The sequence below is a fragment of the Hyla sarda genome, chromosome 3, assembly GCF_029499605.1.
Source record: "Hyla sarda isolate aHylSar1 chromosome 3, aHylSar1.hap1, whole genome shotgun sequence".
NCBI lineage: Eukaryota > Metazoa > Chordata > Amphibia > Anura > Hylidae > Hyla > Hyla sarda.
This window is the reverse complement of record NC_079191.1, coordinates 174440156-174466037: the sequence shown is the minus strand read 5'-3', so window position 1 is coordinate 174466037 and position 25882 is coordinate 174440156. Positions and strand designations below refer to the sequence as shown.

Genomic DNA, 25882 nt, shown 5'->3' with positions numbered 1-25882 from the left:
GTCTTTCTTGGCAAATCCTTTTTGACCTGAAGGAGAAATTATTATGAAAATGTTCTTTATAGATCCAGAAAGCATCTGTATGTTTCCTAACCTTGTATATTATTTAATGAGTTGTAGATTGGACATTAAAAATTTTTTTCCTGACAATAAATTACATTACTTTTTAGCTCCATCCAGGGGAGCTCTGTTTGCAAAGTTTGTTAAAAATGTGGGACTTGAGCAGAGAAAAATAGTTTTTGAAGGTCCATCTTTTTCTATGCGGGATTTACAAAAAACAACAAACACCATATGGAAAACCAGACAGACACTACTCAAGTCATTGGGATTAGTCATGACGCATTGGTGTCCGTTGTGCAAAGGACACATTCGGCTCCATTCTGTGGCACCAAACAGACCCTGTGCCAGAGCCTGCGTATATTTTACAACTGTCCTGTCGTTAGCTCAAAAGTGTTGTGTTAGTCAATACCTTCATGTTACCTGCTTTTTCTTTTCCCAGAGCTTTTTGGGTGGCTGTTTTTATCTCTATAAGGGCACTGCTCTGATCTATGACTACAGTTTAACAGCAGTTTCTACAGCACGTCTGAGGTAGTCTGGATCATGATCACAATGGACATTTCTAATTGTGTGTCTTTAGGAAGTATGTTTTAAAGTCTTTTATTTTTGCTTTGGTTTTACTTACGTGCAACATTGTTATCATACTATCGCAGGAGGGTTGAAAAATTTGGCTCAAAATAAATTTCGCAAGAAAAAAATAATAAATTAGCTTCTAAAGCTAGCTTAGCTTAGATTTCTCCTCTGCAACTTTTTACCCCATTGTGCAAAAAATTTACAACTTTTTCTAAAATGCTCTCCCCAGACAGTTTTTTAAGCCTGGTCTAGACTGGTGTAGATTTGTGACAAATTGAGGGCTTTGTGACAAACTTGTGTGGTGTCTCCGTAGAGGACCTGGTCCTGTCCCTGTCTAAAGTCCCCTCAGCTAGAGTCCCTCCATTTCCATAGGGCTCTCCTGTAGGGCTTACCCCTGGTCGCCTCATGCAACTTATGTTAATATATTATTTCATGTATAGGAAATATATATATATGTATAGGACCTTTCCCTGGTCATGTGATGTACAGTTGTAATGTATAATTGCTTAAGGACCTTACTGGGTCATGTGATATACCCAGAGTTCACTGGGTTCAGGACTTACAGGTTTGCTGACCAATGAACTTAGTCCAGCCCCTTATTATATAAAGGGCTGTAGCCACTAAATTCTCTCTCTTAGTTTCGGATTATCAAGCAAGCACAAATATCTCAGCAGAAATCTCAATTCATCTAGGCCAAAGCCTGAAAGAACCCTGCAGTCACTAAACCGTGAGTTACAAAGCTCAATCTGTCAAATACTGTGTGACTACTATCAGCTAAAATATTATAATTAGTAGCACAGTGGCCTGCATCAAAGCTCATTGCTTCAAAGTCCCAGCAAAACCTGTGAGGAATCTGCATTCCGGTTACCTCTTAAGAGACTGTTTCTCTATAAAGACTGTTTCATAAATTCTGCAAGTAAATTTCTACAGTTAATTCATAAAATCTGCTGTGGACATTTCGTTTATACCCTGCCGTTTCTGGGCCGATTGGGGGTAGGACCATTAACTCTATGCAAACCTCACTCTGGCGTCACGACATTCAAGGATTAATACCACCAGACCCTGTAACATTACCGCAACACCCCAGACACCACCACTCTCCTGGTTCACCACACTTGCAACTTTTTCAAAAGTCGCATGTCACTAATCAGCAGCCACTGCAAAGTAAAAGACCATAAGTGTGTACTAAAGTAATCACAATATGACAAGGTATGTATAATGGCACCACCAAACAATTTATTCCCTGCCGTAATCGGCTTCCAGATATTTTGCACCTGTGTACACAAACTTCCCCTTAAGGCAGTACTAGGTAGTGCTCACGTATGCAACAGTTCATGTAGATCAATCAACTTCAAAAGATATGAAGAAAGAACGGAGCACATAACATGTTGGAGATGCCTTCGTTTACTTTATTGCTTCAATTCAGGGTGTGCGGTAGAGGGGTGGGTAGGTAGACGGGTACTTCAGGGGTACATTGGGCCTGATGAAGCGCATACTAGCGTAATACGGACCGTTGCCCGAGGTTACCCCAAAGTACCAGTCTACCCTCCCCACCCCTCTACCACACACCCCGAATTAAAGCAATAACGTAAACGAAGGCATCTCCAACATGGTATTTGCTGTGTACCAATGTAATCTTAGTCAAAATCACTTTAGCAAAAAGTTGCATACATTTTTTGCACAAAAAATACATTTCTGTGACTTTTCTACACCAGTTGCTAAATCCCCCCACAGTCTCTAAGTTGATTCTGGCAGCCGATCTAACACTCCCTTAGCTGCTGTATGTAGACACAAGTCTGTCATAGGTTCACCAGATAGTCAGTCAGCGCATAGAGAGCTAATTTCTATTACAACACAGATAAAATGATTGTGAATTACAGTGAAAAAAATGAGGTCTGGTAATAACCTGTCAAAGCATAAACGGTTGGTACTATAATATGGAGAGCATTGGTGTCACCATGTCCAGGGTATTTGTAAAAAACCTTGAAAGTCTTGTCTTAGTCTATGTTATGCAACCACTACATTAAGTACACCAGTGATATGATGTTATTTAATATAATGACAATAATTTTATCATTGTCCAGGTGATTCTAGGAGGCGGACGAAAATACATGACTCCTCAAGGAACCCAAGATCCTGAATACCCTAATGATTCTGCACAGAATGGGCTTAGAAAAGATGGAAGGAATCTTATAGAAGAATGGCTCTCTAAACATAAGGTGAGTTTATAAAGTAGTGGTTCAAATGGTTTATGTGTAAGGTTCACACTACAGAATTTCCAAGCAGAATTCCAGTTTGAAATTCTGCTCGGAAATTCCAGGGTAGTCCCATTGCTGGCTTGAGATTCCGCTGCACAATGCACACTTTGGAATTTAAGTGTTGGATATATGGTCTTGTCAATTTTTTAGGCGGAATTCGCTCCGCAGACATTGATGTGTATGGAGACAGCACTTGGAAGCTCCAGACAGACACATTTTTACGTCCAGAGGTTCAAAAGTGTGAACCCAGCCTTAATCTATTATTTTTGTCTCAACCACATAGTCTAAGGCTGGCCATAAACATTAGAACATTAGATCAGTTAAATAATAAGTATTGACCCCAACCTAAACTTAAATATGTATACTCAGTGTATGCGCATGTATTACCTGTTAATACAGGGAGAGATTTATCAAACCCTGTTTAGAGAAAGAATGGTGCAATTGCCCATATCATCCAATCAGATCGCTTCTTTCATTTAAAAAAAATCTCTGAAACAAGAAAAAAGCTATCTGATTGGTTGCTATGGGCAACTGCACCACTCTTTCTCTATAAAGGTTTTGATACATGTTCCCCATAGGGCACACATGTGTCCTGGTACTTAATGACCAAGAGGACTTGTATGCCCTGAATCCTTAAAGTTGTACTCCGGTGGAAAAAATTCTATCAAATCAACTGGTGCCAGAAAGTTAAAGAGACTTGTAAATTACTTCTATTTAATAATCTTAATCTTTCCAATACTTATCAGCTGCTGTATGCTCCAGAGAAAGTTGTTTTGTTTTTTCCAGTCTGACCATAGTGCTCTCTGCTGCTACCTCTGTCTGTGTCAGGAACTGTCTAGAGCAGGAGAGATTTGCTATGGGGATTTGCTTCTTCTCTGGACAGTTCCTGACATGGACAGAGGTGTCAGTGGAGAACACTGTGGTCAGACTGGAAATAACTACATAACTACACAACTTTTGCTGTAGTATAAAGCAGCTGATAAGTACTGGAAGAGTTAAGATTTTTAAATAGAAGTAATTTACAAATATCTTTAACTCACTGGCACCTTGCTGATCATGTCATGTAAAGTGGAAGTTGCCAGTAGCTCCGTGGAGCTCACCAACCTCTGCAATGTGATCGTGGGGGGGTTCGGTGAGCTAAAATGGCCCTTTACCTGCCTCCTGTGGCCAATTGCTGATCCAATGATCCAATGATGAAGCATGGGCTTAGCTAGGATGCATCAGTGGATTGCCATAGGCATAGCATTATACAGTAAATGCAATCTCATGATTGCATATAAAAGTCCCCTATGGGGACTTAAAAAGTGTAAAGTAAAAAGCAAAAAAAGTCTATAAAATTATATAAAACTCCATCTCCTAATAAAAAAATCAAACCACCCTTATTTTCCTATTTTACAAAGAATGTCAAAACTATTAAAATATAATGTTTATGTTCCAGCACGATAAACGGCATAAACTTAAAAAAATACCAAACCCAAAAGTACAGATTTTTTGTCACATAATGTATTAGAAAAAAAAGCAAAATAAAAAGCGATAAAAAAATCTCATCAAAACTACAAATCATAGTGCCAAAAATGAGCTCTCATAAATCCCTGTTTATGGCAAAATAAAAAAAGTTGTAGGGGTCAGAAAATTTAGCATATTTTTTTTTAAATAGTACAATATTATAAAAACAATATAGTATGCATTTTAATTGCATGGACCTACAGAATAAAGATTATGTATCAATTTTACTATAAAGTGAAAAAACTCAACCCCCAACCGCCCCCCAAAAAGTTGCAAAATTGCACTTTTCTTTTAAATCCCCCTCCAACAAATATACATGTTTTTGTTTTACAGTACATTTTATGGTAAAATAAAAGATGTTTTGACAAAGTTCAATTAGTCACATTTAAAAAACAAGCCATTATAAGGGTCTGTAGGGGAATTATGGATTTTAAAAGGAGAGGAGGAAAAAAGAAAAACACAAAAAAGAAAAACACAAAAAAGAATATTGGCTGTGTCCTTAAGGGCTGAAAGGGGTCATCCAGGAATAGAAAAACAGAGCTTATTTCGTCCAAGAACAGCACCACACCTGTCCATAGGCTGTGTGTGGTATTGCAGCTCAGTTCCATTGAAGTAAATGGAGCCATGTTGTAATACCCCAGACAACCTTGGAACTGGGGTGGCACTGTTTTTGGAATTAGCTCTATGTTTCTATTCCTGGATAATTCCTTTAATGCGGGAAAATACTTTTCCAACCCTTCTACAGTAGACTATTTTCTTGATGAACAATAGGATCAGGGATGTTATTTTCTCTAGTATTGGCCATAGGGGACAATCAGGGTGCTCTCTTAAATATTAAATCGTAAAAATGGAAATCATGGTTTCTGTCTTTCTACTCTGTGTCTGGCATCGTACCTTTGGTCATGGGAGTGTATATATTTCTTAATCTACAGTTGACTTCTAAGCTATGATCACAGAAAAGATTATAAATCTGATCCAGTTTCAATGGGAACAAATTGTTTTCCTACCAAATGGTTGAGTAAATTAACAATTCTGTTACGACTATGGCCAAATATGTGGTTAAGGCTGATGCTACTCTATGATCTAAGATTTATAATTCTAAGACTAGATGGATCAGGTGGTCTTTCCTGCCAACAGTCTATGGTTCTACGATGTGAACCATGACAAGGCTGTATTCACATTGTTTTGCACTCTTGTGGCCTCTATAATATTTCAGGCGCTTATCATGTATGTTTATCACATATTCTATGTGCTTTCCAGATGTATATGGTAAATGGGCACTTCTATATAGAGAAATTAGCCTAAAAAAAATGTATTGTTATCTATCCATATGGTAAACAAATTGCAAACAACATGTATTTTAGCATTTTCCTAATGTCAACAACATTTAATCTCCAATAAAGAACAATTGACGCTGTGTTACACCCACAATTGTGAAGTAATACATGGATGCATTTTGGTCATTGTGTAGTCCAAGCCTTTAGTCTGATTGGCATATATCAGATACAAAAATGATCCTTTAATAGTAAGGACATATTGAAAGAGAAAGATTAACCCATCATTCTCACTGTTCCAGGGCGCTCGATATGTGTGGAATAAAGAGGAGCTGAATCAGATTAATGAATCCACTGCCACTTATATAATGGGTATGGATCTATGTACAGAAAATGAAATGTGAGCTGAAATGAAACATGCAGATTTTTAACCTTAAATATAACGAAAAGCAGTCCTCAGTGACCCACTCAATCTAAGGGCGGAGTGTGTGGCGGATAGATGGTCATAAAAATAGATAAAGCCAACTAACCTTAAAATATAAATTTAATAATAAAATAAAGAAAAAGTAGAAGAACATTCATTAATAAAATTATCTCTGCAGGGCCCTTGCGGTCATATAAAATGTAGGCATATATCTCTACAAACACAGCTTAACAGGCACTTAGTGTAGTATACACAAAGAACTGCAAACGTTCTAAAAATGCTCAGTGAAACGGATGATTTTAGAACGTTGCTTGCTTCCACAGGTGGAAGACACGGTTAAAAATCTACTTTATGTGCTTACTAGCTATATAATCTCAGTGTTACGGACAGAAGGGATATATATAGGTAAAGGTACAGACTTTTATTTGCAGTTCTATGTGTATACTACACTAAGTGCCTGTTAAGCTGTGTTTGTAGAGATATATGCCTACATTTTATATGACCGCAAGGGCCCTGCAGAGATAATTTTATTAATGAATGTTATTCCACTTTCTCCATATTTTATTTTTCAAATAAAATTTTAAGGTTAGTTCGCTCTATCTATTTTTATGATCATCTATCCGCCGTACACTCCGCCCTTAGATTGAGTGGGTGTTTTTTGTTATATTTATTGTTATCTTCTTTTTTTTTCTCTTTTGAGTGGGTTTCTCTTTTATTGTGAGCTCCATAGCCTATAAAGTTGTATTAGATTTTAAACCTTGTCTTGTTTACTCTAAGTTTCCACTTTCCACTTTTTCTGGCAGTTTTGGGATATCTGCCACTGCAGTTTTTGAGCCAACGCCAGAAGTGAATTCAAAAGGAACAGGACATATAAAGGAAGGACTTACACTTCTCCTCCATTATGGATCCACTTCTGACTTTGTCTCAAAAACTGCAAGAAAAAAAACCAAGTGGAAACTTAGCCTTATGGATATGGTTTCAGATCTACTTTCCCTGTTTTATAGACCTGACTATTGCTTGTCTGCAATCTATATGTACTGTAGATACCAATAATCTTCTTATACCCACTATCATTGGGTATTCCAGGCCTTTTCGAACCAGGTGATATGAAATATGAATTAAACCGTAATGATTCCTCTGACCCTTCTATCGTGGAGCTGACAGAGAAAGCCATTCGGATCCTGGAGAAAAATCCCAATGGATTCTACCTTTTTGTAGAAGATAAGTTCTGTTCATTTACTACATCTGTTTGTATAAAGTCTGTGAAACATTTAACACTTGGCTTGTAATATACTTTGATGAAACATTAAACATGGCAGAAAGAGAGACCAATATGTGGTCTTGATATCATGGAATACAGATTACAGCATATTTATCGTGGTTGCCATTGACCACCACTTATGGGTGTAGTTTTGTCCTGGTGCAGTAACCGCAACATTAGGACTATCTCTTTTACAGTTGTCAGCTAGGAGACTTCAAGTTTGCTCTCTTTCACCCAAAGGGTGGGTCAAAATTGGTCTCTGTGTCGTACTTCATCTTATCTTTCACTAAGCATACAAGAGATGTGATTTTTGAACAGTTTTATATAGTAGTGGAACATAATTATTTAAAGCTAATTTATTTTTTATAAAGGTGTATATGTGTACATATCCTTATGCTACAATTATGACATTTCTTAATATATCTTGCAATTACAGTATCGAGTGACATTATACAGTGAGTTACATGTGAGTAGCATGAGGGGATAGTGATCATGGTCATATCTGCCATGAGATAGGAAGATTATCTCTCATCTGATTGCAGATGTAACAATGCTTATAGGCAACCACCAGTGTTCCATGTATCCTGGTCCTTACCAGCATCGGGCAACATCCTCTGTGCCATGTATTTTCCGTACTTCTTGGTCTTGCTGCTCTGGTGTGTCTCCTGCACTTCTGGCTCTGTCCACTAGGGTCTACGTGAGAACTGACTGAATCTTATAGAGACCAGGTGCTCTCACTATTGTATCCTCCTCCAATCTCAGCCATGAACTCCCTATTTAAATCTGCCACACCTGCTGTTCTTGGCCTCAGCAAGGTTGTGCTAAGGTACCGCTAAGGTCTCTTTCTGTCTGCTGATTCATAGTTCCTTATCCTGCCTGTATACTCAACTTTGCTTCTGTCTCATCCATGGAACCTGACCTGTCTCTCTTGTAATGAACTTGGGCTGTATATCACAACTCCTGTATGCTTTCAGCTCGTTCCAGCCAGCCTGCATCTGTAGCCATCTTGGCTAGCTGTTGCCACAGTACCTGTTTGGTAACAAACACTTGTTCAGCTCTGCTGCATTTACTGCTATCTTTAGTGTTAGTTTAGCCCATTCTGCTTGCCTGGCCAGCTGCCACTTGTGGCACATTGGGTCCACACCGTGGGGCATTACAGTTTGCTGAGGTCCTGGTCCCCGCTGGCTTGCCTGAGCCTGTCGTGCAAGATTTGTTTCAGGTGCTAAAACACTGGAGCAACCACCAAGATGTCATGCTGAGGTGCTTAAAATCGATTATGTCTCGTCTGGATACCTATGTGCATTCCCAGACACAGACTGCTCGAGCAAAATGGAGTTCTAAACTTGCATCTGTGTTCCAGAGCCCTGTTCAGACTCTTGCTGTTTGTCAGCCAGAAGAACTTGTGTAGAGTCCTGTTCAGACTTTTGCTGTCTGTCTGTCTTAAGAATCCATGCAGCGCCATGTTCAGACTCATGCTGGCCATCCGCCTGAAATATCCATGCAGAGCCCTGTTCAGACTCATGCTATCTATTCTTTTGAAGAATCCATACAGATCCACATTCAGACTCATCCTGCTTGTCTGCCAGAGAAACCCATACTGGGCCCTGTTCAGACATATGCTGCGATATTGCCTGATGTGAGCCCAGTGCACTATACCCATACCCCTGTTCTCCAGAAGAAGTCCATCTCTTGTGCTGATCATAAGAAGTGGGGGCCTAAGAAGAGGGGGCGTGAAGGGGGAGTACTGTTGGGAACCACCAGCGTTCCATGTGTACTGTCCTTACTAGCATCGGGCAACATCCTCTGTGTCATGTATCTGCTGTGCTTCCTGGTCTTTCTACTCTGGTGTGTCTCCTGCTTCAGTTTCTGCTCTGTCCACTGGGGTTTGCATGCTTACACAGGTTGAAGCTTAGAGACAGGGTGCTCTCACTATTGGATCCTCCTCAAATCTCAGCCAAGAACTCCTTATATAAGTCTGCCACACCTACTGTTCCTGGTGTTAGCAAGGTTGAGTATTCAGTACTAGTGTTGCTCGCGAATATTCGCAATGCAAATTTTATTTGCGAATATCGCATATTCACGAATTCGCCAATATTCGCGAATATAGCACTATATATTCGTAATTATGAATATTGTTTTTTTTCACAGTACACATCACAGTGATCATCCCTCTCTGCTTCCAGCTTGTGTGGTGTACAGAAGGCTCTAATACTACTGTGTGAGACTGGCGTGCGAATTTTCGTATATGCTAATTTTAGTATATGCAAATGTTCGCATATGGAAATTTTTTCATATGCAAAAATTAAACGTGAATATTACGAATATGCGAATTTAGCGAATATATGATGAATATGCGTCCATATGTTCGCGAAATATCGCGGATTCGAATATGGCCTATGCCGCTCAACACTATTCAGTACTGCTAATATCTTTGTCTGTCTACTGATCCAACTGAGTTCCTGATCCTGCCTGTATTGCCTCTGTCTCATCCCCTGGAACCTGACCTGTCTCTCCTGTTATGGACTGTCTACCATGATTCCTGTCTGCTTTCTGCTTGTTCCAGCCAGCCTGCCCCTGTAGCCATCTTGGCTAGCTGTTGTCACAGTACCTGCTTGCTAATAAACACATAATTTAGTTCTGCTGCATCTGACGCTATCTTTAGTGTAAGTTTGCTTCCTTTGCCTGCCTGGCCAGCTGCCACTTATGGCACAGTGGGTCCACACTCGTGGAGCGTTACAGCAGATTGCAGAGTATTGCATCTTCTGCTCTTCTGAATCCATGGCCGGTAAATGACGGCTAAACACAAATGGGGCATGCAGTCAGGACTAGTAATGCAGTGACTATTTGGTAACTGTATGATATAGAGGTGTACAGTACAGCTTATAACTCACAATAACAGTGGGTCTTAGAACTAAGGCAGTGAGATCTAAACTTGTCAGAAGTTTTTTTTTAAATGACAGTAACGTTTTGGCACAATAGAAGATGTTTGTTACTTATTTACAAAACTTTACTGATAAGCTGTTATTGCAAGAATTTATGGTTTTATTGACCATGTCTAATACCTGCAGGATATCTTGGGTATCTCACTTGCACTTTGCCTTTCTTTGACATTTCATAAGATAAAATAATTTTTTTATCCTTTGAGGATAAGCTAATTATAAGCCAATAGGCCAATCTGTGCTAACATAATTCCTTCAAGGAAATCTGTCATCAGTATCCCCCGCACTGACCTGTCATACAGGCTTGTAGTGCAGGTGATGCTGATAAAAATGATACTGACAATGTCCTGAATGCACCAGCCGTTGTGTCGTTATAGCTGTTTTTCTTTTTATGTAAATGAGGTCCCTCGGGAATGGGTAGAGTTAGGAATGGAGATCCGGGCACCCCACGTGATCTTAAGCTGGGCTGGTGCTCCGCCCGGCTCATCAATATGCACGGCCTCCCTCCCTGCTCTCGTGGCAGGTTTTCGCCACGGCGCATACATCGCTACCAGAGTACACCCGGAAGTGGTGTAAGTTTCAGCCTAATTCACCCTCATGCCTTCATGCATCCTCACACTTCACTGCTAACCATGGGAATGAGGCTGAAACTGATGCTGCTTCCGGGTGTACTCTGGAAGCGGTGCATGAGCAGTGGCGAAAAACCTGCCGCTAGAGCAGGGAGGGAGGCCGTGCATATTGATGAGCCGGGCGGAAAGCCCGCCTGGGGGAAGATTACGTGGGGTCCCCGGAGCTCCGGTCCTAACTCTGCCCGAGGGACCTAATTTGCATAAAAAGAAAAACAGCTATAACGGCGCAATGGCTGGGCCCTTCAGGACATTGTAAGTATCATCTTTATTAGTATCACCAGCACTACAAGCCTGTATGACAGATTAGTGCGGGTGATACTGATGACAGATTTCCTTTAAAGGGATTATCTAGGATAAGGCTTTTTCCAAAAAAACAGTGCCACACCTGTCCTCAGGTTGTGTGTGGCATTACAACTTGGCTTCATTCATTTCAATAAAACTGAGCTGCAATAGCACACACAAACAAGAGTTGCACTGTATTTGGAAGAAAGTGGCTATGGTTTTCTAATCCTGAATAACCCCTTTAAGAGGAAAACATACTGGCTGTTTGCAGGCAGACATGCGATGATTGGCTGTCACATTTGGGATCTATAAGGCTGAGAGACCATTTGCCTGATCATTTGCATCAATATGGAACTTATGTGGTTCATTTTTCAAAGCTGCCTTTTCTGTAAGACAAAAATGAAAAGTAGCATTACAGGCGCAACTGAGAATGAAAGTGTCTTGGGGATTAATAATTTGGCATAAGATGATTCCACTCTATTTACTATGGGGGTTCACAGGTTTGGAAATTTATGACCATTTCCAGCCATTCATTTACAGATTTTGTGTAAATCCAACAGTAAATAGTGAGAACATGCCCCTTATTCTGACCAACCATGCCCCCATTCCAGACGACTATGCCCTTTGTCATGTTTGTAGGTTTATTTTGGCACAATGCACCACAAATTTTGCTTTTGAAGGGAGCCTGTTTTGTAGGTATGTTGCAGTCATTATCGCTTCTCCCCACTATTTGTTGTGATGAGTTTGTACAGAAGTTTGTTTATCCTTCCGCTTGCTAGAATTTACCTTTGAACAGGACAGTGAGTCCTTTGTTTGCCCAACTCCGCCCCGTGTGATGTTACACCCCACCCCTCAATGCAAGTCTATTGGAGGGGCCGTGACAGCTGTCACGCCCCCTTGCATAGACTTGCATTGAGGAGCGGGGTGTGACGTCACACGGGAACGGAGTCGTGACATCACGATCTTCCGTCCCGGTGGTCGAGATGGACTCAGCCTGAGTACCTCCAGCGGTTCCGGAAGGCGCTACAGGTGGGTGCTGCATGGTAGATCCAGGGGGTCCCCAGCAGCGGGACCCCGGCGATCTGGCATCTTATCCCCTATCCTTTGGATAGGGGATAAAATGTCTAGGGGCGGAGTATCCCTTTAACTGATAGGAGGCTTCCTTCTAGGCTTGGAACATAGAACATTCTTTACAAGGATGCCTTGCTTGCCCCCTGATGGTGTTTTGCAGTACAGAAACCCCTGAACATTGCCTTCCGCTGTAATACTTTACCCATTTGCTAGTGTGGTGTCCCGGCACCGGATTGCATCCGCTGCCTCGTGGTGAGGTCCCCAAAGTAAGAGTCCCTAGCTGTAGGTGGGGTCCTCATCCTTAGTTAGCCCCTTGTCACCCCTTTTGTAAATAAAATTATTTAAATTTAATATGAATATATTTATATAGTAAGTGTACTTACCTAGTTAGCGTTGCAGGACCTGTGGGTCACGTGATGCGTTCCAAAGACTCTATGGTTTGTAGTTCAAGGACCTTTGGAGGAAGTCAGGTGTTTACCCATCAGGCTATGTAACGGTGAGTGACAGCTGACTTGGACCAATCCAAAATGGCCCTGCCCATATAAGGGAGCGGCGGCCATTGCTCACTATCTTTCCTCGTGGGCTGTTTACAGGGAAGGATCTGCGCTGCTGTCATCAGTGAGTTAGGCCCGAGCCTTGCGGCGACGGCTGATCTTTACAAAACCGTGAGTGTAATCAATCCCTAAGCACTCTGCAAGATCACCGGACCATATCTATCCCCTAAATCTGGACGGATCTTCGCAATTAACCCTAAATTCTAAGACTTATAACAAAAGTCAAGGTCCGCAACAACTGTCAGTCACTGAAGTGTATGGAGACTGTATTAATGAGACTGTTACTGTTCATTGGATGTACCGCAAGTCTTTAAGTAAAGTTTAACCAAGTTCAAGTTCAACTACCTTGTGGACCTTCAGTCATTTTATGCATGCACCTATCGTTACTGGGAAGGGCGGCGATAGGCCGGAGAATTACCTCAGCATACAAGCCCTCAGCATGGCATCACGAACAATAGGGTTAACTTTAACCCCTGATATACTGAAGTAATACCCTGACTACATTACCCCTACCTCAGAGGCCTACCACAAAGCCTTTTTGGCATCATGAACAGGATTTGGGTGTGTGCCTACTACAGTCGCCACTAGTGAAAATGTACTCCCTCCCAGAAAACAAGCTTTATTCATGTGCTGTAAACCGTGTTGCTGTGTACGGGAGCGGTGCTTGTGGTGCACCATACAAGGGGGCCACGAGAAAAGTAAGGGGGGAGGCGAAAATTCATCTACAACTAAGATGTGTAAACTGCACAATGAGTTCATGCTGCGATCCTCTGGTCCGGTCGGCACAGGCGGAGCCGAACTGCTGCCGGAAAAGCGCGCGAAAAGAAAGCCCGCGATGCGCCACCACCCGCACTAACCTGTCATCTCCGGAGGGACCGGAAGTCGGGGCTGCACCGATAACGTCCTTCCTGCCGGCCGCCAATTTGGGGAAGCCCACTATAAAAGACGCCACGCACATCGACCTCTTCAGTCTGCACAGAGAGCCGGAGAGTACAGACATGGCGGAGAGCAGCGTTCCACATGGTGAAGTTAGCAAAATGGCACTGGAAAAGCGGAAAGTTGTGGCAGTCGCAGCCCGACTTTTCCAAGAACTTGCTGACCGTCTGCAGTGGTTGTCATTAGACGAAGAGGGGGCCTGCAATCTTCCCCCATTGCCTGATGATGACGACGATTGGCCAGAGACACCTCCAGCGAAGAGCACAGGGACACCTGGAGGTGCATCGCCGATGAGACTATCCCCTCACCACAGAACTTGGGGCTCGTGGGCCGAGATCCCATCGGAGGAGTCTGCAGTGAGAACCCCGCCAGAGGCGGCCTATTCTTCCTCCTCCAGCCCTGAGGTCATACCTCGATCAAGCTTGCCAAGTGCACGACCGTGCTTCAACCATTACCTGGGAAGCCACTCCCACCAATCCCAATTGCAGAAAGGGAAAGGGCCCGTCAAGAAGCCGAGCTGGCCGAATTGATGGAAAAGCTAAAGAACTCTATGCCCCCAAGCACGTGCATTTGCCCCTTGAAGAGAAAGTACGGTGGCAAGAAAACACCAAAGAAATGGAGGTATTGTACATTCGTAAATGGGATCACCCCCGAGAAGGGGAGGAGCCATTAGAAAGAAGAAGAGCAACTGTGGCCAAGTTCGACAAGGTCAGAGGTTATGGGACACTCCTTGACTGCCACACTGGGAAGACCATCCTCGTAAACCGGCGAGCAGAGCAAAGGCCATATCTCCATAAGAAGTTCTGCACCTTGGAGGTGGGTAAAATTGTGGAGTACACCCCCGTCCAAAGCCTTCGTGGAGAATGGGCTGCAGCGGTCACCAGACCAACAGCCCCAACACAGCTTCCCTTCAAGTATTTTCCGTCAACGGATTGGGAGTCCGATCCCTTCAACTTGAGGCCGAAAAAAAAAAGTCTGCTCCTAAAGCCTCCACCAGCATACCCAAGGAGGAGGAGCCTCAAGAGTCAAGTTCATCATCTTCTATGGACAGCAAAGAGTCAAGTTCTTCATTTTCTACATACCGTCGAGAGTCAAGTCCTGCTCAAGTTCAGGAAAGTAAGCCCAAATTGCGGGCACCAAAGACCGTACCCAGACCCTCTCGGAGCAATGAGAGTTTGTCTGTTCCAGAGGTACCAACGCATGTACCTAGGCCCCTCCTGTACAGGTACCAACGTATGTACCAATGCCCTCTTCTGACATGTAGAATTTGCCTGCTTCCAGGGTAGTGACGAAAGAGTGATGGGTCCATCCTAGTTTGGAGATGGTACTCAAGCCCCATTACCCCACTTTGATCCCGGCTAGAAAGCCTGTGTCCCCTTCTAATGCTGCCATCCACCACTCCATCCTTACCAATGTGGGGTGGCAAAGCTATGTCAATTCTACACCTGCCCCTGTTGTTGGAAGGTATGGAGCAACCAAGAGAGGCACAACTAGAGTAAAGAAGAATATTCTCTGAAGAGACTTTAAAGTAATGCCAGATTGTTTCTTGTGTTAACCACTTTTATTTTGCAGCAACCAAGATCAAGAATTGTGCCTAGCAGGACTGTGCTAAGAGTGTTCCAGTTCACAGTTCAGCAATGTAACCACTAAGCTTGTGCCTGACTATTAAGTCAAGAGACTCCTAGCCTGTAGGAGATTCATTAAGGACTGTACCCGGCTGAGTTGTGGTTAAGGCCGCGTTTACCTTTCCCTTCCTTGAACTCTTAATGTAGGTGGACTGCTGATCCTTACACACCACTTTGTACATTTCCCCTTAATTGGACTCCTAGTGTAAGTGGACTGCTGATCCTTACACGTCTGTTTTATGTATATACCAGCAGCTTCATAAGAACTCTTATGCTAAATGCTGCACTTATCAGGTGAATGCACCTGAACCATGTTGGAGTGTTGATAACTGTGTAAATTGTGTAGTAAATATGTATATGGTTCTTGTACACAGGAAGGCATCCTCGTGTCTGTGTACATAAAAAATAGGTAAGGGTTGTACATAGAAAGATAGTCCAATGTCTATGTACATAAAAAGTGAGTCAGAGCTGTACACAAAAAAATGTCGGTGTGCTGCACGTGTACACTCAACACTAAAAACATAAATGAGTCTTGTATATGCAAATCAATAGAATGCTAAAGGGGTTTAGCAGTTGCTAAATAGGTGACAGCCCGGTTCCTCCGAGGGTAGTATTATTGCTGTCGCCAATTGCTAGCACCTGTCTTGACAAAGTGATAGGAAAGATTACTCTTAAAATAGTACTTGCACACATAGTACCTTAACTAACTGAGTTAAATGTACTACTTCAAGTTTCTCTAGTACATACACCAAAATAAAATATCTCACTTAAGAAAACACTTTAGGGATTGTAGCCTATTGAAATTCAATTCCTACCACTGTTAGATACATTTCTTCTTCTCTTTCTTTGCGTGTGTGAGATGCTCTACCTGGCCAGCAGGTGCTCTTGCGAGCTAACAAATGAAACACGTAATTCTTAAAGTAACCTAGGTAGGTTATGTGAAGTGCTCTAGGGGTAAGTAGCGTGTAGCTGATAGACCCTAGCAGCCAATCTTACTGTGACCTAGCTTCCGGCTAGCCAGTATACCTTATGTGTACTAACAGGAAACTCATTGTTGGCGAATAAAATGTGTGAGATAATAAAGTTGTCTAGTTAGCTTGAAACTAAAGGTATAAAGAGCTGTGCTAATGTTTAGTTAGCCTCATAAAGATGTGTAGAAAGCTAATAAAATGCCTCAGGAGCTAGAAACTACATGTTAGATAGCTGCCTAATTGTCTAGTAAGCTTAAAAATGTATAGTAAGCTTAACAAAAAAGGTTTTAGAAGCTAGAAACTAAAGGTCTAGAAAGCTTCATAATTATTTATATAGCTTTATAATTGCTTAGATAACTTCATAAATGTCTTAGAAGCCTTCTTAGATGTCTAGTAGGATTACTAGTCTACAAAATGTTTTAAATGCCTAGAAAATGTCTAGTAGGTTTAAAAGTGCCTAATGTGTATAAAAGTTTGTCAGGATGCAGATTCTGTCTCATTAGAGATTCTGCTTAAGTCTGTCCTAGTTCCTCTGCCTTAGGGGACAGGCGTCGGGGTCAACTTATTTTAAGTAAGGGGGTTTGTGGTGTCCCGGCACCGGATTGCATCCACTGCCTTGTGGTGAGGTTCCCAAAGTCAGAGTCCCTAGGTGTAGGTGGGGTCCTCATCCTTAGTTAGCCCCTTGCCACCCCTTAATTATTTAAATTTAATATGTATATATTTATATAGTAAGTGTACCTACCTAGTTAGCGTCGCAGGACCTGCAGGTCACGTGATGCGTTCCAAAGACTCTATGGTTTGTAGTTCAACGAACTTTGGAGGAAGTCAGGTGTTTACCCATCAGGCTATGTGACGATGAGTGACAGCTGACTTGGACTTTCCTCGTGGGCTGTTGACAGGGAAGGATCTGCGCTGCTGTCATCAGTGAGTTAGGCCCGAGCCTTGCGGCGACGGCTGATCTTTACAAAACCGTGAGTGTAATCAATCCCTAAGCACTCTGCAAGATCACCGGACCATATCTATCCCCTAAATCCGGACGGATCTTCACAATTAACCCTAAATTCTAAGACTTATAACAAAAGTCAAGGTCCGCAACAACCTTGTGGACCTTCAGTCATTTTATGCATGCACCTATCGTTACTGGCAAGGGCGGCGATAGGCGGAGAATTACCTCAGCATACTAGCCCTCAGCCTGGCGTCACGAACAATAGGGTTAACCTTAACCCCTGATATACTGAAGCAATAGCCTGACTACACTACCCCTACCCCAGAGGCCTACTACACTAGGAAGACATTGTCTTTTGCACTAAAATCTATTTCTGTAAAGAATGTCTCGTCGCTTGTCATGTGACTTGTTGCCCCTGAATCAATGTACCATCCGTGTGAGGTATTATTCTAAATCACTTTAAAAGTACCGCTCCATGATGCACTTTCTTTTTCTTTCAGTTTTAGTTCTTTCTCTTGTGGGTGGCTCCTGTCTTCGCTGCTCAGATTTCCAGATTGAACCGTTTTTTTTCAGGTGATCGGCCTTTTTGCAGCGAAAACATACCCTGGTTTATTTGCTTTGTCTTTTGCCTGCATGCACTTTCAGAGCTGCCTCTGATCTCTCATTCTCTTCACTATGCAGATTTTCCTTTCTTCTGCTGTATTCATCAATTCATTTTTCCTTAACATATTCTAGCATCAGTTCAGCTTCCGGTCTAGTTTCTAGAGCATTTATAAGGGCACTGTATGATTCTGGAAGGCTGCATAGCAGTAATGCTACTACATGATTGGCTTTCATTTCTTCACCTATTGCACCTAGCTGGTCCACAATCTCTAGCATAGCCTTTATACGTTCACCCATTTCCAGCCTCATCTTATAAAATTTGCGTAGCAGATATAGTTTACTCTTTAGGTTTGCATAGAGAGGGAGAGAGAGAGAGAGAGAGAGAGAGAGAGAGATAGAGAGAGGGAGAGAGAGAGGGAGGGAGAGGGAGAGAGAGAGAAGGGGAGAGAGGGAGAGAGAGAGGGAGGGAGAGGGAGAGAGAGAGAAGGGGAGAGAGGGAGAGGGAGAGAGGGGGAGAGAGAGAGTGAGGGAGAGAGAGAGAGAGAGAGGGAGGGAGAGGGAGAGAGGGAGGGAGAGGGAGAGAGAGAGAGAGAGAGAGAGAGAGGGAGAGAGAGAGAGGGGGAGAGAGGGAGAGGGATAGAGAGAGAGAGAGGGAGAGGGAGAGATAGAGAGAGGGAGAGGGAGAGGAAGAGGTTAACAAGATAATATTATCTATGAGCAGATCTTGAGGTGAGCTAGAGGTGAGTGTGCATGTGTATGGGGAAAACGAGAAAGATAACTATCCGTCAAATAAACATTCTACCAACAGTGATCTAATTTGTATGACCAACTTGACTAAGGCTGTGTTCAGACCTAGGAAAATCTGCACGGAAAATCTCTGTGTGGACATTCTGGTGACTGTGGGCAGTGGCATAATATGCCGGTGCTAAAACCGCACGGGAATGTGCCATCTCATATGCATTCCGGGTGGAGTCTGCGGAAAGAATGAACAGGTTCATTCTTTCTGTGGACACGGAAATATGATGTTTCTGGCACGGAAATTCTGCTGTGTGCACACCGCAGCAGAGTCCTGTTAAATTCAACTGGAATCTGCTACAGCGGAATCTCCGTGCAGAATAAAGATGCGGAATTTCTCACGTCAATTCTGAGGTGTGAACATAGCCTAAGCCCTCCAACAATTACCAACAAGATAGCATTTGCTATATTTACCCTTTTCATTGGTAACACTACATCATTATAACATTATAACTTTATGTGTGTGTGTTTCATAGAATAAAAGTATTCTCATACTTGTTTTTAACACGTGGTAAAATCGATCTTGCCCACCATGATGGTAAAGCCAAGTTGGCCCTGACGGAAGGTGTCTTGTTTGATCAAGCAATAAAAAGGGCTGGAGAACTGACAAAAGAAGAAGATACATTGACTGTGGTTACCGCTGACCATTCCCATGTTTTCAGCTTCGGCGGCTACACTTACAGGGGAAACAGCATCTTTGGTAAGCATGATTTTATGTCATGAAACCAGTCTACATACGTGGGCTTCAAACAATCATCGTATAATAATAGATACGACCTAACGTGTTAGGACAAATATCTAGTAGGATATTTCATGCAGATTACACATGGTTGATGGCAAGCCTATTAGGTTACCTTAGTTATCACAAAACACGCTTTATAAAAGACAGATTTTTTCGAGTTTAAAGGGGTACTCCGGTGCTGAGCATTCGGAAAAAATAGTTCCGAAAGCTGAGAGCCGGCGTTGGAGCTCGTGACGTCACGGCCCTGTCCCTTGAGACGTCACTCCCACCCCCTCAATGTAAGTCTATGGGAGGGGGCGTGGCAGTCGCCACGCCCCCTCCCATGGACTTACATTGAGGGGACAGAGTGTGACATCACGAAGGGGTGGGGCCGTGAAGTCACGAGCCCCGATGCAGGTGCTAAGCTTTGGGAACTATTTGTTCCGACTGCTCAGCACCGGAGCACCCCTTTAAACATAGAAATTCAAGGCCACATCAGAAATGTATAACATATGTTATATGTGGGATTCAGCAGTACAAACATAACTGGACAAATAACCAGGCTATCACATGATAGTTATAGGGTAGATAGGAGAATCTGAGAAGATTGGTCAGAAGTGTATCATTCTTAATGAGTTGATTTCCGTCCAACTAACTCTTGGTTTATGAATCTAGTGGCTCATCTTCCTCAGAGATTGACAGCCTATGCGGCATTGTGGTAGCTGCCACTCACTGGACCACCCACTGGACTGAAATGTTAAAGAGGACCTGTGGCCACCCCCGCAAAATTAAGCTTTAACTGTCAATAAAAAACTAAGCGTGCCTTGATCCCACACCTTTTTACACTTTCCCATTCCTGAGATGTGAGGGTTTATCTTTTGTCTTACTATTAAGGGAATCAGTCAGATGGGTGTGACCTTAATTTTAATAATGCGAGTGGACGGAGGTGATTGGTGGGATTATAAAGTCAGGAGGTGTAAACTTAATTGTAATAATGGAGTGAGTATCAGTTGATGGGTGGGGTTATACAGTCAGGGGGTGTAAATTTAATTTTAATAATGAAATGAATATCAGGTGATGGGCGGGATTATACAATCAGGGGGTGTCAATGGTTGACATTGAGGAGCTTGTATGTCTAATACACATGTATAACCCCGCCCATCACAGTGTATAACCCCACCCATCACCTTATCATTAACCCCTTTAACCCCTTAAGGACTCAGGGTTTTTCCGTTTTTGCACTTTCGTTTTTTCCTCCTTACCTTTTTAAAATCATAACCCTTTCAATTTTCCACCTAAAAATCCATATTATGGCTTATTTTTTGCGTCGCCAATTCTACTTTGCAGTGACATTAGTCATTTTACCCAAAAATGCACGGCAAAACAGAAAAAACATCATTTTGTAACTTTTAGGGGCTTCCGTTTCTACGCAGTGCATATTTCGGTAAAAATTACACCTTATTATTATTCTGTAGGTCCATACGGTTAAAATTATACCCTACTTATATAGGTTTGATTTTGTCGCACTTCTGGAAAAAATCATAAATACATGCAGGAAAATTTATATGTTTAAAAATGTCATCTTCTGACCCCTATAACTTTTTTATTTTTCCACGTACAGGGTGGTATGAGGACTAATTTTTTGCGCCGTGATATGAAGTTTTTATTGGTATGATTTCTGTTTTGATCAGACTTTTTGATCACTTTTTATTCATTTTTTAATGGTATAAAAAGTGACCAAAAATGCGCTTTTTTTGACTTTGGAATTTTTTTGCGCGTAAGCCATTGACCGTGCGGTTTAATTAATGATATATTTTTATAGTTCGGACATTTACGCACACGGCAATACCACATATGTTTATTTTTTTTTTTACACTGTTTTATTTTTTTTATGGGAAAAGGGGGGTGATTCAAACTTTTATTAGGGCCTTTTATTTTAAATGACCTTTATTAACACTTTGTTTTTTACTTTTTTTTTGCAGTGTTATAGGTCCCATAGGGACCTATAACACTGCACACACTGATCTCTCATTCTGATCACAGGCGTGTATTAACACGCCTGTGATCAGTGTTATCGGCGCTTGACTGCTCCTGCCTGGATCTCAGGCACGGAGCAGTCATTCCCCGATCGGACACCGAGGAGGCAGGTAAGGGCCCTCCCGGTGTCCTGCAAGCTGTTCGGGATGCCGCGATTTCACCGCGGCGGTCCCGAACAGCCCGACTGAGCAGCCGGGTCACTTTCACTTTAGAAGCGGCGGTCAGCTTTGACCGCCGCTTCTAAAGGGTTAATACCGCACATCGCCGCGATCGGCGATGTGAAGTATTAGCCGCGGGTCCCGGCCGTTGATTAGCGCCGGGACCGACGCGATATGATGCGGGATCGCGGCGCAATCCCGCTTCATATCGCGGGAGCCGGCGCAGGACATAAATATACGTCCTGCGTCGTTAAGGGGTTAAGGATGCTGCCTGTTTTTACCTTAATGACCAGGCTCAATTTTTCATATCTGGCATCTGTCTCTTTAAGTTGTAATAACTTTGACATGCTTTTACTGAGCGAAGTGATACTAAAACTGTTTATTCGTGACATATTGTACTTTATATTAGTAGTAAATCTTTGTTGATTCATGCAGCATTTTTTGTGAAAAATGCCAAAATATTGTAAAAAATTCGATAATTTCTGGTGTTTTAAAAATTTTTTTTTATGGCATTCACTGTGTCCTAAGAATAATGTTACCTGTATTCTGTCGGTCGGTACGATTATGGCAATACCCAATTTGTATAGCTTTTAATGTTCTTTCTTTCTATTCACAAAAAAAATCCCTTTTTTCACTTTTTCATGGTGCAATGTTTTGACTTGTTTTTTTTTTTCATCCAATACCATTGTGCGAGGGTTTATTTTTTATTTATATTGGTAATATTTTTGCAAACATGCTGGGGTATATTTATATATTTATGGAAAAACATTTTATTTATATTTTTCACTTTTTACCTCTTATACTATGCTGCAGTACATCTGTATAACTGTCGGTATACACTGACATGCAGCCTGTGCATAGGCGGATGTACTAGATAGATAGGAGACCATCAGCTGGCCTCCTGCTGCCATGGCAACCAATGGGACCCAGCGATCGCATCCCAGGGTCGCTGTGGGTGAACATGGTGAACCTCCTCCCCCTGTCAATCCTATTGATTCTGTTATCAGGTCTGTTCATGGGATTTATGGGTTTAATTCTGCCGAGCTTGGCACAATCACAGTCTCAGCAGCTGCGGTGGGACCCCGGCTGTAATTGACAGAGTCCCATTGCCGATATCCTGCAGCGCATTGCGCTATGCAGGAGATTGCTAAAACGTATGCTTACGTCCAGTTGCACGAACATGTTATCAACTGGGACCTATATGTCCTATGTCCCAGGACACGTTCATGGCTGATTACTTGAACTATAAACCAACATATTTTGGGAATGTGAGGGTGTATCAAGAAAATGTAAAAAAGTTGTGTGACAGAGCACCATATGCTATTAATCCGATAACGACCATGGACGTCCATGCTCGTCCAATGGCTGTTAACGGGGTATGACGTGGGCTCACGACTCGAGCCCGCATCATACCGGCTGGCCCCCAGCTGGCCCCCTGTAGCTGGGGGCTGGCGTTAATAGTCGAGATCACCGTTGACAGCGGCCTCTAAAGTCTAAAGGTGCCGGTATCCTGTCCCTGGTGGTCCAGTGGGGTGAATGGCCCGCCCCCGCGGCGCGATCGTTTTGGCGATCCACTGCTGAGGTAGCCTGAGGGCTTACCTCTCCTGCTGCGGGGGCTCCGGTGCTCAGAATGATAAAGCCTGGCAGGGCTCAATCAAGCGCAGAGCACACAGATTAATGGATTGTATGTAATCCCATTGATCTGTATGAGGAATCAAATGATTCCTCCTAAAAACCCCTTCCTTTTCCCAAATTCAATATAAAAAATATATAACCATAATAAAAATAAACATATGTGGTATCGCCGCCTGCATAAATGTCCAAACTATAAAAATATATCATAAATTAAATTGCATGGTCAATGGCGTATGCGCAAAAAAAGTCCACAATAGCTTATTTTTGGTCACTTTTCATACCATATCAAAAGGAATAAAAAGCGATCAAAAGTCCGATCAAAACAAAAATTGTACCGATTAAAACTTCAGATCATGGCGCAAAAAATGTTATTTTCCCGTACGCGGAAAAATAAAAAACTTATAGGGGTCAGAAGAGGACAAATTTTAATGTCAGTATGTTTTTGGATTTTTAGGTTTTACAGAAGAATCAGATCAACATAAAAAATACATAAAAAGGCGTTGTCAAATGTCAAACTATTGATGTACCGAAATAACTGAAACATACAGGAGGTAACAAAGGTTATTTGCTGGTGTTTTATAGGTCTGGCCCCCAAAAAAGCAAGCGATAAGAAGCCTTATACATCCATCTTGTATGGTAATGGTCCAGGCTTCTCCATGACGGCAGAGGGGCGACCTGACATTAATGGTACCATAAGTGGTAAGAATTCTATGGAATGTTTATTAATTTGTAGGGGCTTCTTCACCAGTTAAAAGGCTGTGTAAGAGTTCATATTCCCATTAAAGGGGGAAAAAATTCTAATCAACTGGTCGGAGAAAGTTAAACAGATTTGTAAATTACTTCTATTTAAAAATGAATCCTTCCAGTACTTATCAGCTGCTGTATACTACAGAGAAAGTTGGGTAGTTCTTTCCAGTCTGATCACAGTGCTCTCTGCTCACACCTCTTTCCATGTCAGGAACTGAGCAGGATAGGTTTGCTATGGAGATTTGCTCCTACTCTGGACAGTTCCCGACATGGACAGAGGTGTCAGCAGAGAGCACTGTGGTCAGACAGAAAGGGACTTCACAACTTCCTTTGTAGTATACAGCAGCTGATAAGTACTGGAAGGATTACGATTTTTACATAGAGGTCATTTACAAATCTGTTTAACTTTTTGGCTCCAGATGATTTAAAATAAAATTGTTTTTTTGTAGGTCAAGAACTACCAGCTGACATATATTTGTAATGCCCATATGTAATTATTATTTTTTTAATCTGTTTTAGCCCAAAGTCTACCAGGCACCAATGTTTTTCACAATGTGTTATGTGAAATGTTGTAGTCTGTATCAGCAATGTATACCATAAGTTTACATAGGACCCTACACAATATCATCTTCTAGGTCTCCAGTATCACACTTCTATGCATCTTTCTTCTTTTCTTTTTATTTTAGAGGAAAACAACTATAGGCCACAGGCTGCAGTACCATTGTCTTCAGAAACTCATGGAGGGGAAGATGTTGCCATATTTTCCAAAGGTCCCATGGCACACCTTTTCCATGGTGTCCATGAGCAAACTTATATAGCGCATGTCATGGCATATGCTGCATGTTTGCCACCGTATAGTGAGTGCCCACCGGAACGACCAAAGAATAAAGGGCCCTATGTGACTATGAAGAAGGGCCTGCTCCTGGTGTCTGCTGTCTGGCTGCTATATTTTCCTCAGTGGAATGTGTAATATCTATCTATGTTACACTACACCCATGGTAAGGGTGAGGTTTTTCTCTTTTTATCACAAGGACACTGGACTGTTATAAACACCTTGATGTCACTGCAGTAAAAACAAAGGAGACACATTATTTGCTATCTATGAACTAAAAAAAAAAATCTACTTAAAAAAACAGATGAGATTATCACTGGGGAAACAACATATCAAAAGTGAAATGTAGACATGATCATGAGTTCACAGTTCAGTAGGTGAGATAATAACAATAAGTATCAATAAAACATTTCAAACCAATATATGTGTGGGTGAGTGTCTAAGGGGATAGTGTTTCTTCTTGTGGAGACCACTAGCTGGTTTAGGTAGTAGTACCCCGGATAAAGATGGAAGAAAGCTGACTCCTTATGTATTTATCATTTTTAAAATTATCTTTTAGTTTCCCTAGTTAAACTTAAAGGGGTGGTACAGCGAAAAGAAACTTACCCCCTATCCACGGAATAGGGTATATATATGTCTCTGATCTTGGGGAGGTCAGACCGGTGGGACCCCTGCGATCTTCTGCCTGGCGCCCCTGCTCTCTGAGAGGAGCTCATGCTGAGGACGGCACTCGATCTATTAATTCTCCATAGGAGCGACGAAGAGACCCGAGGGCTGTACTCCAGCATCTGTGGCATTAAGGTGGCTAGAAAATGGCCAACTAATGACAATACTCCATGAGATATTTTATCATGGAGAAATTCTCCCTCAGAAACATCCTGGGGTAGTATCCAGTTCTCTCTGGTTCTCCTAAAGCTGTTGTAGAAGTAACAGCTGGTTGGGAGAACAGAGGGAGAAGGAGCAGGATCCCGAGATCAGTTCTTACCACTTTCTTAGGATACTCATACATTTTCAAAAAATCAGCTGACAATGGGTATGACAAAGCTAGGCT

The 25882-nt window shown here is 42.2% G+C and overlaps 1 protein-coding gene across 1 annotated transcript in view; it reads left to right on the top strand.

The window, feature by feature from the left end:
- ALPI (alkaline phosphatase, intestinal) overlaps window positions 1-25207 on the top strand; it is a 33147-nt gene extending 7940 nt beyond the window's left edge. The window contains exons 6-11 of the mRNA XM_056563227.1: window positions 2712-2846; window positions 5968-6037; window positions 7176-7310; window positions 19210-19401; window positions 23835-23951; window positions 24686-25207. Coding sequence (XP_056419202.1) covers window positions 2712-2846; window positions 5968-6037; window positions 7176-7310; window positions 19210-19401; window positions 23835-23951; window positions 24686-24969 — 933 coding nt within the window. The 3' untranslated portion in view covers window positions 24970-25207. The remainder of the gene's footprint in view (window positions 1-2711; window positions 2847-5967; window positions 6038-7175; window positions 7311-19209; window positions 19402-23834; window positions 23952-24685) is intronic.
- The last annotated feature ends 675 nt before the right edge of the window (window positions 25208-25882 follow it).